An 18,242-nucleotide genomic window follows, 5' to 3' on the forward strand; every position below is an offset into this window, starting at 1 on the left:
TACGCTCTCCAAGTTAATTTGAAAAAAATACTTTCTTACATTTATTTTTAGAGCTTTTTATCTCTTCTTACCACAAAACTAGGACTTAGCAACAACTTCTATCTGTATATTTTAAGAATTGGCAAGAAATTTATTGCTAATCTTGCAACCCTTTTTATTATCTGTAGTGGGCTTAAGAGTGTCCCCGCCAAAGGTGTATCCAGGTCCTAACCTAGTATAGCTATAAATGTGACCATATTTGCAAATATAATCTTTGTAGATTTAAAGATCTCAGATAAGATCGTCCTGGTTTTCATCTGAGCCCTAAATCCAATGACTGTGTCCTTATAAGAGAGGAGATTTGAAACAGAGAGGGACATATGAAGACAGATGCAGAGAGTAAAGCAAGCCAAAGAACCCCTAAGGATATGAGGGGCCACCAGAAGCTGGGAGAGGCATGGAGCCTCCAGAAAGGACCACCCTGATTGATTTCAGACTTCTGAACTTCTTGATTTTCAGAACTGTGAGAGAATAAATTTCTGTTAAGCTACCCAGCCTTTGATAATTTGTAGCAACCCTAGGAAACCAATACATCTATTATTTATCATCTATGCACTGTATTTTTTAATCTTATATAGAGAATGCAATTCTAAAAAACCAATTATATACAACCTTGAGGATAAAATGTTTTTATTCAAATTGATATTCTTTAATATCAAGGTGACTTCTAAAATTTTGTCTGCCTCAATGATGAAAAGAATATCGTAGACCAAGAATTTAATTTTCGGTGACCACTATCTTTTTTAACTATCAGAAAAGAATAATTTCTAATTGAAATACTAAATTGCATATATAATTACACATTTTCTTTCACCTCATTCGCTGTCCCTCAACTTCTTCCTTTCTTTTCTCTAACTTCTTAACATTAGAGAGCCACAGGGCTCAGTTCTTATTCCTATTACGTATCTACACTCACTTCCTTGGTGATCTCACCCAGTCTCATGACTCTAAATACCACCTGTATGCTGGATGACTCCCAAATTTACAGCTATCATTAGATTTTTCATTAACTCCAGACTCATCCAACTGTGACTATCGAGAGATACCTCAAACTTAAGATATCCAAAGCTGAACTCCCAATCTTACTCCCAGAACCCTCTATGTTTTCCCGCATCTCAGTTGATAACAACTCCATCTTTCCACCTGCTAGGGCTAAAAACCTTGGTGATATCTCTGACTCCACTTCCTCTTATATCTCGTACCCAGTTCATCAGCAAATATTGTTGACTCTCCTTTCTAAATATATCAGAATCCTACTATTTCTCACCATCTCCACTGCTTCCCCTGGTTAAAGCCACATAATAGTGTAGAGGGAACAGATTGGATTCAACCTAAATATCCTCAAATAGGGAAATAGTAAATTTAATTAAAGCTAATAGTCTAAAAGTAAATTATCATTATGTACTCAGTGCAGTTTTTATATGCTATGGCTTGATTCTAGCAACAGAAGAAAAATTTATAACTAAATATAACTAAATTTGGATAATAAAAACAATACTAAATTGCATATATAATTACACTATGTAAAAATCGAATGCATAAGGAGAAATGTCCAGAAGCAAATAGCATCAGTATACACTTGACTCTTGAAAAACATTGGTGTGAGTTGCACAGGTCTACTTATGCATGGATTTTTGTCAATAGATACCTGTACTGTTTTTTTCATCCATGCTTCAGAGTCCAAGGATGTGGAGGATCAGCTATATGTAGAGGATTGGAGCATCTACAAAATATGGTACCTGTGAGGGTACTGGAACCAATCCCCTATCGATACCGAGGCACAACTGTAAAGTCTTAGGGGAGTGAAAAGTTACATGTGGATTTTTGACTGCATGGGTGTCGGCACCCCTCACCTCTTCATTGCTCAAAGTCAGCTGTACTTCCAACCAATTCTGTTTGTATACACTAGCAAGTTTCTGTTGCCTGCAAACCAGTTTTTTAACTATCATTGCATAAATGTATGATAATTTATTCAACTATTTCCCCTATTGATGGATATTTCAGATTGTTTGCAGTTTTTTTAAAACCCCAAATAGTGCTGCATTAAATATCCATAATACATAGTTTATGCACTGTACTTTTAATTTCTGGTGTATAAATTCCCAGAAGTTTGGTTATGTTCATTTTTATTATAATTTATCCTTTACATACAGAAGAAATAAATGTACATGGTTAAGAATTCAGCATACACACACATGTGCGCAATTGGAATCTTAGCATACACCTTGGTTCCTTGATTTTTTTTTTTTTTTTCAGTTAACGATATCCATTGCAAGTTATTTTTCCCCCCATATGAGCAAAAGGAAAAAGTAAACTCTCTGTTTTGGAGTAACCAAAGCTTTCAGAAAACTATGTTGAAATCAGTATCAATAAGTAGAATCTTGAAACACAGGATATATTTCTTGAGTATCAGACATTGATAGGTAAGCTTCATTTGAGCTTTCTATAAAACAAAGCTGGTTAGAATGTGTTCCTCAAAATCTTGTCTCTGTCATGGCTGTATGTAACCCCCCAAGCCTCAGTACCTTGCTTGTTTGTACATGCAGTTGAAGATGAATAGGACTGGCCTTTGACTACTTTAAAATGCTGAGGATTTGTCACTTGCATCTCAAATTTCAGCATCACTCAGTGGTCAAGTGCTCAGTCCTACCAAATCAAAGGCTGATGTGAGATCAAGTGAATGAATTTCTCAAATGTTAACTTCCCCTTAGAATGTTCATTTTAAGACCTATCTCAATGATTATAAGGTTTTTGTTCCAAGTGCACGTAGACTGTAGACATATATAGCATACAAGAGGTTAAAAGCATCATCTTTATTCAGTAAAATCACTGGTATACATCATTGAAAGAATTCAGTGGGAGAGCTGGTTTGGAAGAAAAATTTTGTAGCTCTACTCCATTGAAAACCTTCAGGCATTAAGCAAGATGAGTTTTTTTTTTTTTTCCAAGAGAAGGAGCCTTCAATCTTGTCCCTGAAATTAGTCCTCCAGAATCCTAGGTCTGGCCCTAACAATACATATTAGTCATTTTAAGGAATCTTATACGTGGTCTCCTGCTCCCAGTGAGACAGCTCATTTATTTTAAAGTTTTTTAAAAAGTTGAGGTCTGGTTCAGTCGCTGAAAACATAGTCCATAGAGAACTAGGGAGCAAAGGCACACTTAGTGGGTCTAGCTTCTTCCAGCTCATTCATTTTCTGATCTTCTACCCCTTTCCTCACAGCTCCCAGATATAGGCATCCATGCTCTTCCCTGTGTGCCCACCATGAGTTCAGGCAGGCCATAGCACATTCAAATTAGTGTGGGCGGTAGAGAATTCATTAGCAGGAGCCATGAATTTATGTGAGACAGAATAAACCTTTTAAGCCATAAGGATTATAGTCAACAATACTGTTAGAAACTTCAAAGTCACCAAGAGACTAGATCTTAATTGTTCTTGCCACAAAAATGAAATAATTATATGACAAATACGATCGGCATGTTAGCTAATGTTATGGTGGTCATATTGTTATAACTATTAAATGAACATATGTATACCTTAAACTTACAAATGTTATATGTCAATTATATCTCAACTTGAAAAAGAAGACTGAACATCCTGTCTGGATTAGCTGCTCAAAATGCTGAAAGCTGAGAATGGAATAACTGATCCCAATGGGTACCAAAATAAAGGGCTGTGATGACTGGCTAGGTGTATGAGATTCCACGGGGGGTTCTGTATGTTTTAATCTCTTTTTATAAAGACACTTAGATTAGATTAGGGCCCATCCTAATGCCCTCATTTTAACTTAATTTACCTCTTTAAAGCCCTCTCTCCACAGTCACATTTCGAAGTAGGGGCGGGGGTAGGGTTTCAACATGAATTTGAAGGGGGACACAATTCAGTGCCTAACAAAAAGCACATAGGGAAACTCTGGAGGGGGAGGCCTAGTTCTTGGGAAATTAGATTCAAGAATACTTGGGCTTTAATGAAAGTTAATGTATCAAATACATAATCAAGGAGTAAACTTTATGCCAAAAAGTTCCATACGAATGCTGCTGTGAAATATGTATGGATATTGAAAATTTTGAGTAACCATTATGTACTTTGAAACGAATGAGAAATGGCCCATGACATCAGAGAATTAACTTGGAAAAACATGTTTTCACTGCAAAAATAATTCCCCCCAAAGAAGAGATTGTGGCGATATTAACATTAGGAGCTTCCTACCAATTTCTCCCAGGAAAACTGAAAATATTCAGATTTACATTTTCATTACGTTGAATGTTAAAGCACATTTGGTTAGGGAGTCAGGCATCCCAAATTTTGGATCAGACACTATTTTATAACTGTGACTTCATATAATTGACTCCTTGACCAAGAATCTCCTCAGGTATAAAATAAAGAGGTTAAGTGACACAATCTCTAAAGTCCATTCCTAGTCTAATATTCTAACAATTTGTTAGAATCAGTTTTCTATCTTCTACAGAAAACACTTCTACAGCACTGATTAGCTAGCTGCTGTGGTTTTAGAACCTGGTACCTAGCTTTTAAAAGGTTATCAGAACCAAAACATTTAAAGAACAATATAACTAATTTTTCACTTACTATTCTTCAGTTTGACACACTTGAAGTGCTGACATCAACAGAAATTAATGCATTAAAGACATTAGCTTGCCCCAGATTTCATTTCCTATTTCATTTATGCTTAAAATGTTAAAATATCCTAATTACTTTTATAGCTAAGAAACTGTCCTCTTATGTCTTGTTGCTATGTTGTTATATGAACATAAACCAAAAATTTTATAATGAATTTTATAATGAGACTTTTAAGCATTTTTTTCAAAATAGGTATTTATTATTAAAAAATTGTACAAACTTGTTATTACTCACCCCAATTATAAAATTTTAAACAATTTGTATCCTCGAAAAAAGTGTATTCCGTCTTTACAGTCTTCACTGGCAGATTTTTGATGGTATAGAAAATAACTCACAAACATTCCATATCACTTTGTTCGAATGTACAAAGATAGAGTATTAGCCAGAATTCCTACAATTATGAAAAAATTTTTATTCAAGTGTTACTGCAGTTAAACAGTGAGGATTACAGAAGAGTAAATGAAGTTTTGTATTTTTCAAAACCAAATGATTAGTTTTATACTTTTCATTTTGTTTCGGCCTTTCCAAAACACTTTTAAAAGCAAAAGTTAAAAATTTTCTAGTTATTTGAAATTTCAAAAATCTATTACACTTTGAAAACTCTTAAAAGCAGCATCATTTCAATAGTGGTTAACTCACAAATGTGCATGCAACCACCACAACCACACTGTCACTCAGGTATGTTAAAGTCACCAACTTAAAATCCAAGTTAGTGCCAGTAGCAGAGGCTCTGACAATTAAGAGAAAATACCATTAGGAGTAGATATGTATGCAGCCCAAGGCATCCAGTTACTTTCTTGGGGTAGAAAAAGTGTTAAAACTGAAGGGACTCCTTAGATTTCAAGGTTCTAATTTTAAAAAGCAGCTCCATTAAATACTTGAATCCTTTTTGAGTCCCTCATCACTTTAATAAAACAGAAGGTACAAAAGCTTCATGTAGAAATTTTCTGAGATTATATTTCACATTGATGCTAATAACAATTTAGCCAAAAGAATTACAAAATGCAAATTTCTGAAAGGTTACCTTATTAATTGGACTATAGATTAATTAAGGTAGGAGCCATTTGTATCCTAAAAACAAAACAATTCACGTCATCTAATGCAATTTAAATTAGTGATCAGCTGTCAAACTATTTTAAAGAGCCTTAAAAGAAAAAACAAAAAATAACGGGCCATTATTTGGAATATAAATAAATCATCCATGTAAAAGTTCTATTATCTATATAAATTGACCTATTTTCAAGTAACTGAAATAATTTTGATATTTACCATTTTAAGCAATAAAAGGCAAAAACAATACCTACTGAACTATACACTTAAAAATGATTGAAACGGTAAACATTTTATCACAATTAAAAATAAGCAAAAGGGTGCCTAATACACTACAAAAGATGCAACTAAATATCAGACTGCTTTTAGTAAGAAAATTAGTTCTCCATCTTTTGTACTCTAAAGTTCAAAGGCCCAGTATCAAATCCCTAAACCTTCAAATAATGGCCAATAAAGATTCAGTCTAACACTGAAATCAAACCACCTTCCATTCCCCACCACCTAGGTTTAGACAGACTGAGGCGAGAGAATTGTTCAAGGAGTTATAAAAAGAAACACCAAGAGCTTTAGAGAATAATCGTTTATTTTTTATTTTTTTGTGTATATATAATAACTTGACCATACAAACCAAAAGGTAATTAATTATTAAGTATTTCAAAAAAGGAAATGCATCCCTACCACCACTTTTTTGGTCATCTTTCTCACTCTAACAGAACTATCATAATCTTGGCACACCTGTACCATACATACATCAATGAGGACACCGCAATATCATACAAAGCAGACACATAAACCTGCTTTCTTACGACCTGCATTGGAGACTGCTGAAGCAGGCTGTGCATAAACACCAAAGCTGAGGCAGTGCCTGCCTTGTACTTCAGGATCACACTGACCAAGGCCCCCTTCGACATTTATAGAAGTAGGGGTGTTCTCTCTCCAGCTGGCTGTTCCTTCTGGAAGAGCTCTCTGATCTGGGTTAACTGGCCATACAGCCTCTCTCTCAATGGAGGGATGTGGTAGCTAGGATCCAAGATGTTGGTTACTCTGCGCTCCCTCTCTCGTTTCCATAGTTTGTATGGGTGGGGAGGGAAAAGTGGTCGCCCTCCTTCTCTTCGCATTTGTAATGTAATTCCACTTACAGCCAGCATCCCCCATACTGCCAGGATAATAAAGTCTAAAAAACAGTAAAAAACACAGTTTGAACTTCTGCATTTTAAAAAAAAAAACCTTTCACAGACTAAATCTGTGTCATCCTTTCTTAGTAATATTAGACTCTCTGTTAACTTTGTCTAAACATATGTTATTTCCTCATTTGCAAATCAAGGAATGAATGAGGAAGCTGCAGTCTTACGTTTCAAAACAGGAATTTTCTATTATAGGCACTTGAAAATCCAGACTGGTTGTAAAGGAACTAGTTGTCTGGATCTTTGTCATTCCAATATTTTATAACCAGTGCCCACAGGCATAGATGGGGGTGAGCAGCAGGCAGCATTCTAGGTATACCTTACAAATATATATCACGGAACATTAGACACCAGTATGCTATCTTCCCCCACCCCCCTACACCTATAGACTGGGTATAGAAATGCACGAGAAGATTCAACAACTTACACTGAGCTTTGAGTAAAGGCTTGGCAAAATACTATCTTGTATGTAAAACAAGACACATGGGTTTCAAGATCTCTACCATCAACCTCTTATCCAATGAGGGCAGGCTCAGGATAGCAGAGGAAAAGATTTAGCTTAAATATTTATAACAATGACGATTGTGCTTACACATCTTCAATTCTAAGACATGCTTTACTATCCTCAATATTTTAACATTTCTGAAACTAACATATCTTACAATCTTTTTGAACATTTATAGTATTTTTTTCCCTTTGAAAAGTTAATGAAAAATCTTTAATGGGTAGAAATGTTACAAATGAGAAAATACTAACTGAAAATCATTTTCACTTCCAATTAGTAAATTACATGCTTTTTAAAGGGAGGGAAACAAGAATAAGTTTAAAAAATCAGGTTGCCATTCTTATTCCTCATCCCACTCCATCCCATGAGGTGGCAAGCTTTATTCTCAGCATTTTTCTCACAACCAGGTACACCTAAGTAATCTTGGTTTACAAATTTCTTAACAAAGTTAATTAATAGATTTTTAGAAATATAAACTTCAACCACTTTACAAATTTAAATTCTTTCTCTGATCATAAGTTATCATTAACAGGGGACTCTAATAGCATTTGTAGGGTGTGAGTTTTCCTTGTATCCAGTTAACTTTCTTTCCAACCAGTTAACCTTCTTTCAATCTAGTTACCTAGTGCTCTAGTTAGCACAGGTGGGCCAATATTCCTAGTTGACTATCATTCTTAATCTTGGATTCAGAGTCTTACCATTAGTTTGAAAAGGCACATTTGTGAAAGCTCCACGGAAATGAGTGCTGAGTGCTCTCTTGAGTACATTCAAAGTGATATAAGAAAGGCTTGTGTACAAGTAACTGTCAACGGCCAAAACCACCGAATAGGAGCCAATGAATCCACAAGTCAGTATGTTCAGCTGTGGAAGAGAGAGAGAGAGAGTTTAGGCTTCACCTCTGGTAGAACAAGAATAGTTTCTAACTCTCATGACTGGCCTCAATTACAGGGAATCACTTCTGTTCTTCAGGGTACATGACAAGGGATCAAGTCTTAGAGCTGAAAAAGCTTACCTAAAAATATAAACTGAAAATAACCTTCAACACCCATAGTGAGTTCTTAAAACACAGTTTACCTTATAGAAAAATATCTTCCCTGTGTAAGAACTTCAACAATAAAGTTTAATTAGATGAAGAACCATTCTTCTGCAGAGATAGCAAATGATCCATCAGGTTGTTGCATTATCGTGAGCCCTATCGTCTCGCCTCCCATTGTTAAAAGCATATGAACAGTGATAAGATGCTCCACTTAATTAAAAAAAAAACACTGTATGTAATCGTAATTACAACTTCTCTTGCTTTCATAGTAACAAGGCTATTTAAAATCAATCATCTGATACAGATTATCATAAAGTTCTCCCTAGTGAATAAAACACACAAACTGATGCGATAAGTGAAAAACTGAAGGCTCAGGACAATATAATGAATAAATCTAACTTCTGATGAAACACTTACTATTCTTAGGCAGCCCATGAAAATTACCGGAATGAGAATAGCTATACAAGAGAAGGTTACCCAGAACACATCATCGTTACGAAATACTGTTAGGTTTCCTGAAAAAGCAAAAAGAAATCAAGAGTAAAAGACAGGTTCACTAAGTTAAATTTCATTTTCTCAACATCTGAACACAGACAGACACCAAAGGTTTAACATGAGAACCAGGGAGTATGCTGGCTATTAGAAATTACGATTTTAGTCATCTAAGTGTCAACACAATCACCTTTGAAGGATGTGTCCTAGAAGGTACAAGGGTGGGAGGAAAATCAAGAAGGTAAAGGCTCTACATTTATTACTAGAATAATTTAGAAGGTGGACTAGTCCAAGCTCTTCCATTCACCAGCTGTGATGCTGGGCCTCAATTCCCTAACCCCTAATATTGGAAGATTGAACCACTTCATCTCCAAGCTCCAAATCATCCATTTTAGCTCTAAATTTCTATGATTCCAAGATTTTGTAGTGTAGAGTAAAAAATATAAGTAAATGGCATTCAGAGTTAACCATATGAACTCTCACCCAATATAAGCAGCAAAATATATTTAAAAGATTTTTGGCATCAATGCATTTCCTGCCCAGCCACTTTGTCCTGGAAGATGTGATTTCCTAATGCATCAGGAAATAACAGTAGCTGCTTACTTCTCCTACTAAACTTTCTCCAAAATGTGGCACACCTTGGGTTAACCCAGAACAAATATATTAGAACTCCTATTTAAAAGTTAATTTTAAATAGCAAGGATCTAAGCCCGACAATCATTTATACTGACACTGGCACCATCACTCAGTCCAACCGGAGGCGGTCCAATATCTTGAGACCCATGTATCCTGGAAGAGTGGGAGTTCTGTAGTGAGGATCTGACCTTGGAACCCACATTCTCAGAAAGTGAACCACAACATGCTAGAGTGAATTTATGGATCACATTCTCTAATTATCCTAACCTTCACGATATAAACATGGTTTTTAAAAAAAAGTCTTTCAAGGAATCAGGGATTAAAAATAGTAGTTATAAACCCATATCCAAAAAGATTTTTGCATACCAATGTTCGTAACAGCATTATTCACAGTGGCCAGGACATGGAAGCAACCGAAGTGTCCTACGATAGATGATTGGCTAAAGAAACTTTGTATATTCCAAATATACAATGGAATATTACTTGGAGAGTGGAGGGATGATAGTTTAGAATTTTAGCCATAAGAAGAGATGAAATACTGCCATTTGTGACAACATGGATGGACCTTGAGATAATCATGCTAAGCGAAATAAGACTGAAAAAGTTGAAAATCACATGATATCGCTTATATGTGGGTTATAAATCTAAAAGCAACAAATGAACAGGACAAACAGAGACATAGGGACATGGACAATGGACTAGTGGTTACCAGAGGGTAGGGAGTGGGGGAGGAGGGGAGAGGTAGACGGAGTAAAGGGGGTCAAATATAGGGGGGTAGAGGGAGAGTGAAGTGGGTAAAGGGGATCAAATATATGGTAGCTAAAGGAAACTGGACTTTGGGTGGTAATGACACAATAGAATATAAGGATGTCAAACTATAAAGTTTAACTGAAAATTATATAATTGTATTAACCAATGTTACCCCAATAAACTTAATAAAAAAAAATAAAGTGTATAACCATAAGTGTGTGTGTGTGTGTGTGTGTGTGTAAAAATAGTAGTTATGCAGGCATGTGAAGGCAGACGCTTCCAGAGTATAAACTCTTTGCTGGCCACATAATGTGAAAACAGCAGTAATTTAATGAAGTTGGCCAAATATTTTTCAAATTTAATATTTGCAAATGTTAATGTTTGCATCCACTATCATTAAGGAAACACCCTGTCTTTGAGCAATGACATAAAGAAACATATATATATATATAAATGGTATATGCTAAAATTATTTTTACCAGTAGGAATATCTTGTCAAAAAGTTTATAGAGACAACTACTTCAGGTTACTTTTATAAGAAGAAAATTCTAAGGCCTTTCTCCTTATTTGTATTATCCATTTACTCCACACTTCTACCCTGAGATAGTTTTACAAAAGATGAAACAAAGCTTCAGTATCTTATCCAAGGTTATAAGCTAGTAACACATTAGCGACAGAGTTAGAATACATACACAGGTTTTTGGGTTTTTTTCCTTACTTCAAAATTTATGTTATTTCTACTCATCAAAAGCACATTAACTACTAAAAATTCTAAACTATCATCCCTCCACTCTCCAAGCATAAGACTAGATAAAAAGCTACCTGCAGGTGGTGCTGTGGAAATAAACTTGGCTATAGGTTTGCTAAAATCAGACAAAGGGCCTCAAGGGCCTCAGAACAGTCGGTACACATACAGGTTATCAATTCTCTCTGACCTTAAAAAAAATCTTTAGAGAGAGCCAACTGCATTCTGTTATACTATTTTCTCAAGAACTGATAGCTTGAAGAGACAGCTATACTTATATCTAACATTTCCATCAACTTTAATCTGATGTTGTAACATAAGCATTATCACAAGAAGCAAACAGCCTAATAGAGTACCTTGGAATGTAGATACTCTTTCTGCATTTTTGCAATAATCGGGAAATGTAAGTTATTGCAAAACTGCAAAGAAAGTTAAAATCATTTAAAAAAAAAGGTTGGGTGTACCAAAGAAGACTAAAAACAAAGCACCAGGTTGCCCAATTCAGCTGCCATCAGAACAGTGCCAATTTTATCTGTGGGATATTCGGCTTCTGCTTAAGATTCACTGAATAAGGATTGCAGGGTTTAAAAAAATAAGCAAAAACCACCGTTCTGTCATATATTAAGAAAATCCTTTACCTCCATTAAATCTCTCTCTCTCTCTCTCTCTCTCTCTCTCTCTCTCTCTCTCTCTCTCTCACACACACACACACACACACACACACACACACACACACACACACATCACAACAAATAATTACAAAGCTACCCCTAAAGACATTCTGTAAGTCATCTAGTAGAGGATGCCTTTGAGGAAAGAGAGATTCTTATTTGTATTGGCCTTCTAATGCAAATTTGCAGAATTCTATAGAAGGTCCCAAGTCCTTGATGGCATGTATTTGTACCTACAGAGCCCAAATAAGACTTTTCAAACAATGAACTAAAGACAGAAAACATTAGCTATACATTCGTTACCCAGTGGAGTGAAGAAAGTCACTGATGAGATGAAGAAGCCCAGTACTAGTCCAACACACAGCATACAGAGCATGAGGATTCCAAATCGCCACCAAGCAGCTACTAAGAAAATCCCACCAATGCTTCCAGCGATGGCTGTTAGAATCAGACGAACTGCACAAAGGAAGATGAACTGTTTGACCAGAGGTAGCTTGTCCAACTGCATGCTTTAGACACAATATACCATTGCCAGAGTCATCCTTAGCTTTTCTGTTGCTCAAGCACCAACAGAAGGTTGGTGAAGTCTTTAGTGGCGCCATGAAACCAGCACAGGCTCCCTCTAGGGAGGGGCCAGTCTGAGCCCTGGAAACTAGCCAGGGAGCTAAACCTCCCAGTAGTGGTCACGGGAGTGGCTTGGCACAACCCATAATTTGGGGCTGAAGAAGAAGCGGTGACAAGTATTCTGTTAAACATGACAAGAAAAGAGTGGTTATATTTAAGGTAAAGAAAATCTTAACATTTTGATTGTTGTAAATCTCATAGTTCAATATACCACATAGTTGGAACACAGGTTTATAGTCAATATGACCTTTCATTTCCCTAAATACCAAGGAATTCACCATGCAGATTAAAAACTTGGAAGAGAAGGTCTGAATAAGTAATTTAGAAAAGATGTTTAGAACATAGGTGGCCCATTACTTTACACACATCATATTACATATAATGCCAGTCGAACTATAGAAAGAAAGGTCTCTGTAAATATGGCATCTTCCTTTTTTAACATCCAATTAAACGATGTTATTTTTACTTACCATCATATTCAATAGGTGTCAGTCTTGTAATCATGATATAAAAGAAGAATCCCATGAAGATAAAGCCTATGAAGAATAATTCTAGCAGCAAACCACCAGAAAGGAAAATAACACAAGCTATGGTTAGGTATTCATTTTACAATGCAATTTAAATATCTCATCTTCAAATACATGCTTATATATTAGGGCATTCACAGAAGAGAAATAACTATCCAAAGGCAGGAAAATTTAGAATTCATTGGTATAAATATAAATTTAGAATTCACTGGGAGCAAATAATACTTTGAAATGCATACAATATTAAAGTATTAACACTTTCTTGTGTACAAGTCAGTTTCAATTGCTAGGTTGTTAATTATTAATTTCATAGCTCATTTTCATATATTTATATTTCCTTCTTAAAACAAAAATAGTACTTTTGCCATTGTATCTGATCTGAAATTACAGACGAAGTCTCAATTTGTTACAGGAGCAAAAATAAAATGTGAAAGGTAAAAAAATATAACAAAATATTCCAAAGCAAAATATGACTTTTATATCTTCTTTCAATTCATCCTTTCCTGTTTAGGATGAGCAAGCAACTATTTTCTTCATCCATTAAAATACCTAGTAAAAGCTTTGGAACCTTGCATACAGCTTAGCTATTAAATTCCTTGTTACAGAATCATTCTACACTTTGAGAAATTAAATAGTCTTCACAATATTCTCTTCTCAATCAAGGAAAAAAAATTTGGCAATGGAGAGAAAGGAGCTGCTACTTCAAACAATTTATTAAAGCAAGTTTAAAGACTTTTATGAGATCAAGATTATGTTCACTCTCCCCTGATGCTCCATTATACTCCATTATACTTTGTTAATGAACTAAATAAGGATTTTTTAAAGTAATTGTAAACATTAGTTACATAAAAGGCAACTCAAAGAATCCAAATCATTTTCATGAGCATATTTATATTCTACTCCCTGCACTAGGTTTCAATGAGCGGACCTCCCATTTGCTGTCTGAACCTCCCAGAACTGAACAAATACATGGAGCCTACAGCCTGATTTATACAAAACCATGTTGATCGCCATCATCAAATCCACACATTTTTATACTGACGTCCTGATTTCTAACTTATCTTTAGTCAACTAGCCAATCTAGCAACTGACAAGGTTGGTGCACAAATCAAATTTTATTCCTCTCTTAATAAAAGGAGCTTGTACCCCATTAATGAGAAAAGAGAAAAAATAAAAATGCAGAGAAACTCAGTAGAATCCTCACTAAAAAGAACCTAAACACAAATCTATGAAGATAGTGGAGATAAGCAGTTGCTTTCTCTTTTTACAGGACAGAAATTCCTCCAGCAGCATTTAAGATTAAAGACCATGAGGCATGTAAATAGCAACTATATCAGACATAATACCTGTTTTCCAGAATCTGTGTCCGAAGAAACAGATGAAGAGACCAAGCACGGCAAAAAGAGTGAAAAACACTTTGGTTGATACTCTTCCTAAAAATAATAACAATTTAGTGCATAATATACCCAATTTGATACTTACTATTTAACAGAACAAAACTTCATGAAAAAAGCAAAGTGACAATACTTTATTCCATATACATATAATTTATTTTTAAAATATCCCTGCCATTCCTAACAAATTCTTCTCCATAGGCAATGGCTGCTAGTATAACAGAAAGAGAAATTAAAAACTATATGCTTCCTGATAGAAATATGTAACATATTCTTGGGTAAGGGGGTGGATGGGGAGGAAATGGGAAAGGAGGAAAAAGAGAAAGTGCCTAAAATAAATAATTGTTTCTTCACAAATAAACTACAAGAAAAAAGGAGAGGGAGGAGCAGGAGGAAGAACTGGATTAAAAGAGATTTAAGAGGCACATCAAACTAAACAAAATGTTCAGATCTCATCTGAAACCTGATTCAAATGACAACAACAAAAAAACCTGTGAAAAGCAATTGGGATGACTGGGGAAATGTAAACATTGCCTGTTTTATGCCATTAAGAAGTTATCTTCAATATTTTAGATTGAAACTTGTGTTAATGATATGTGTGGCTATATTTTTTAAAGACAGAGCTTATCTTTAAGATACACAGACTGAAATCTTGTGAGCAAAATGATAATCAGGGATTTGTTCTAAAAGAATCCAGTGATAAAAAGAGGGTAAGGAGGCAGACACACAGGTGGGTATATAGCTGAAACAAGATAATGTCATGAATCAAAATTATTAAGGCTGAATAATCGTATATGAAGACTGAATGAAGTTTCTCATAACAAAAAAATTTAACCAAAATTCGCATTAAAATAAAAGAACATATACTGCACTATAAGACACATGATTTACTGCCAATCTTATTAAACATACGTATTGCTTTGGAAAAAAAAAAGATAGTGTTATAACTAACAATAAAGCACAACATGCTTCATAATGCCAAAAAATCCAAATCCTGTGATCCTTGGTAGGCACAAACTTAAAAACAAAACCATGATTTGAAAGGGCTTAGTGAAGAATAAAATATGCTCACTAAATTCACCACCATCATGACTCCTTTGAGATAAACACAAGAAAGTGATCCCTGAACTAAAACCAAAACAAAACACCTATACAAACTCATGTGAAAAACATTACAAACCCACCACCAATCAAAAAACATAAAATATTTAAGAGTACTCAAATGGAAACACTATGAAGATCTACATTTAAAAAAGAAACACAAGATAAAAGACCAGAATTTTCAGGGCATAATATATACCCACCTATCAGCTTTTCTAAGACCGAAGAGCCCAAAAGAAAAAGGAAACGAAAGATATGTCACATTCTGCTTAATTCAGACAGTGGCTGAAAATTGATAAATGGAAGGAATTTACCTTTCCTTTTTAAAAGAAAGAACTGTAATTCATCCCCAGTTGATGAGATAAAGCTCTTCTTTATTAAAAAAAAAAAAAGTTTTATATAGCTATAAATAGAATAAAATGAAAACAGCATAATATGTTAACTAGCATATGACGTATCTGGGTGAACAGATGCAGAATTCTGTATACTACTTCTGCATCTTTTCTGTGAAACTATTTCAAAATAAAATATTAAACACACACACAGAATGCTCTTTCCACATCTCCACTGCCACCATTCTATCTAAACTACCACCATCTCTCACTTGGATTAATACAATGGCCTGCTAATCAATGTGTCTGCTCTTGCCCCTGATTTTTCTCAAAAAAAGAGCCAGAGTGATCTCATTAAAATATGAGTCCGATCATGGCACTATCTGCTCAAACCCTTCAATGCCTTTCCATTTCACTCCCAACAAAAGCTAAAGCCCATACTATGACCTACAAGGCCACACAGCTTGCCTGCCCTTGTACCTCTCACCCTCCTCAGTCTCCTCCAGCCACCGTACACAAGGCAGTTCTTCAAACACACCAGTAAGCTCCCAATTGAGGACCCCCACACTGGCTGTTCCCTCTGCCTGGCAGGTACCCCCAGACAAATGGCTCCCTGCCTCACCTTGGGTCGTTCCTAGCAAGGACTTCCCTAGCCATGCTTTCTCAGATTCTTCTCTCACTGCTACTTGTTATTTCCCTTTTCTACTTCATTTTTGCTTCTCAGTGCTCATCACTTTCTCATGTATTTACAAATATATCTTGTCTGTCTCATCTCGCACACTAAAATATAAGCTCCAGGAGGGCAGGTATTTTGTGTTTTGTTCAATGACACATCCCAGTGCTGAGAATAGAGAGTGGAATAACATAGGGGTTTAAAAAGCATTTGTTGAATGAATGAATGAATACAAAAGCACTTTTAATAGTCTTAAGTTCTGTATTAGTTGATATAGATCTTCAAAGCCAAAGAAGAATTTGCAAAATTTAAATCTGTATACTCACCAAGAGAAGAACAGTTACTCTCCGCTGCCTCAAAGCTGCAGGCATATGTGTGAACAGGAACATAAGCAGCAGATGTGTTTAGAAATGGGTCCCAAACAATGACATTATAAATGACACCTTGTCCCCGGAGGGAAGAGAAGGAAACACTTGTCTTATCATTAGCTGTCAGGGTAACCACCTGAAGCCAAAAGTAATGCGTAATTAGTGTTTAGGTTTTTTTCTAAAAGCTATTCTATCATAATGACACTTACATGTGATATTAAATAATATTAAAATGTAATTCTTATTTAAAATATACACTAATCTATTTATCTTTGTCTAAAGATTGTCCCACACAGTTTGTATGTACTAATATAAATAAGCTCTTACACAAAACGCTTCTAAAGCTTTTATATAGGATTAAATATTAATAATTAAGTCAAATAAGATATAAATAATATGTAAAGACTAGTTAGGACAAAGCAAAAAAAAAAAAATGTTTTTATTTGCTAGATTATAAACAACATAAGGGCAGGAACCATATTTATCTTGCCCAGTAGTCAGCACAATGCCCAGCACACAGTGCCCGGCACAGTGTGTAGTAGCTATTACTAATAACTACAGAACTGGTATAGACAAAGTGTTAACACCTCATAGAAAGTACCCACTGATTTGTTTAACAGGCTCTGAAATCAGAAAATATTACATTTAGTTGTGTTACGCTGTAGTCCTTAAATTAAAAAATTCCCTTTTAAAGGTTGTTTTTTAAATAGGTAATACTTAGAAGACAAAAACTCTGTAATAATATGTAGATAGATTCCTATTAATATAAGTGAGAAAATTAAATATTAGAGCTTCAGGGATAAATAATTATGAGCCTCTCAGAAGACTTCCACATTTTAAAAATAATGCTTAGCTTTCATAAATGTTTCCTGGGCAAAGGATTTGGTCACGTTTAACAAAATGTTAACATTACCTCCAACTCTCCCAAGTTTTTATTATGAAATGTTCAACCTTCCAGAAATGTTGAAAGAATAATACACTGAATAAGCTATATGCCACTACTCAGATTCAACAACTGCTAATATTTTACATTTGCTTTTCTATCCCTCCCTCCTTCTCTCATTTTTTTCCTGCTGAACCATTTTAAAATTACAACTATCATGACATCTCATTTCTAAATATCTCAGTGTGCATGTCCAAAATACTGTTTCTCAGACTTAATGTGCATATGAATCACTGGGAGAGCTTGTTTAAATTCAAATTCTGATTCCATTGGTCAGAGGAGGTACCTGAGACTGTTTTTCTAATGACCTCTCCAGTGATGCCCATGCTATGTGTTCATCTACCACACTTTCAGTAGCAGGGTACAAAAGTATATTTTCCTATATACCCACGATACTTTAACTCGCCTAAAATTAATAATTATCGAATATGAAGTCCATATTCAGATTTTCTGCAAATGTCTTCTATAGTTTATCTCCCTTTTAATCAAGATCCAACCAAGTTTCATGCATGGTGTTTATCTCTAATCTCTGTAAT

General features: G+C 35.1%; 1 protein-coding gene across 2 annotated transcripts in view; it reads right to left on the reverse strand.

Moving 5' to 3' along the window:
• Positions 1-6,290: 6,290 nt before the first annotated feature.
• The window catches only part of TM7SF3 (transmembrane 7 superfamily member 3), a 30,179-nt gene continuing 18,227 nt past the window's right edge, over positions 6,291-18,242 (reverse strand). For both annotated transcript variants that reach the window (XM_011363085.2, XM_011363086.2), the window contains exons 6-12: positions 16,722-16,899; positions 14,242-14,328; positions 12,839-12,919; positions 12,048-12,200; positions 8,868-8,965; positions 8,113-8,275; positions 6,291-6,899 (exon numbers count right to left, since the gene is read on the reverse strand). In XM_011363085.2, coding sequence (XP_011361387.1) covers positions 6,637-6,899; positions 8,113-8,275; positions 8,868-8,965; positions 12,048-12,200; positions 12,839-12,919; positions 14,242-14,328; positions 16,722-16,899 — 1,023 coding nt within the window. In that variant the 3' untranslated portion in view covers positions 6,291-6,636. The remainder of the gene's footprint in view (positions 6,900-8,112; positions 8,276-8,867; positions 8,966-12,047; positions 12,201-12,838; positions 12,920-14,241; positions 14,329-16,721; positions 16,900-18,242) is intronic.

The sequence above is a fragment of the Pteropus vampyrus genome, unplaced genomic scaffold (assembly GCF_000151845.1).
Source record: "Pteropus vampyrus isolate Shadow unplaced genomic scaffold, Pvam_2.0 Scaffold82, whole genome shotgun sequence".
In the NCBI taxonomy this organism is placed as follows: Eukaryota; Metazoa; Chordata; class Mammalia; order Chiroptera; family Pteropodidae; genus Pteropus; species Pteropus vampyrus.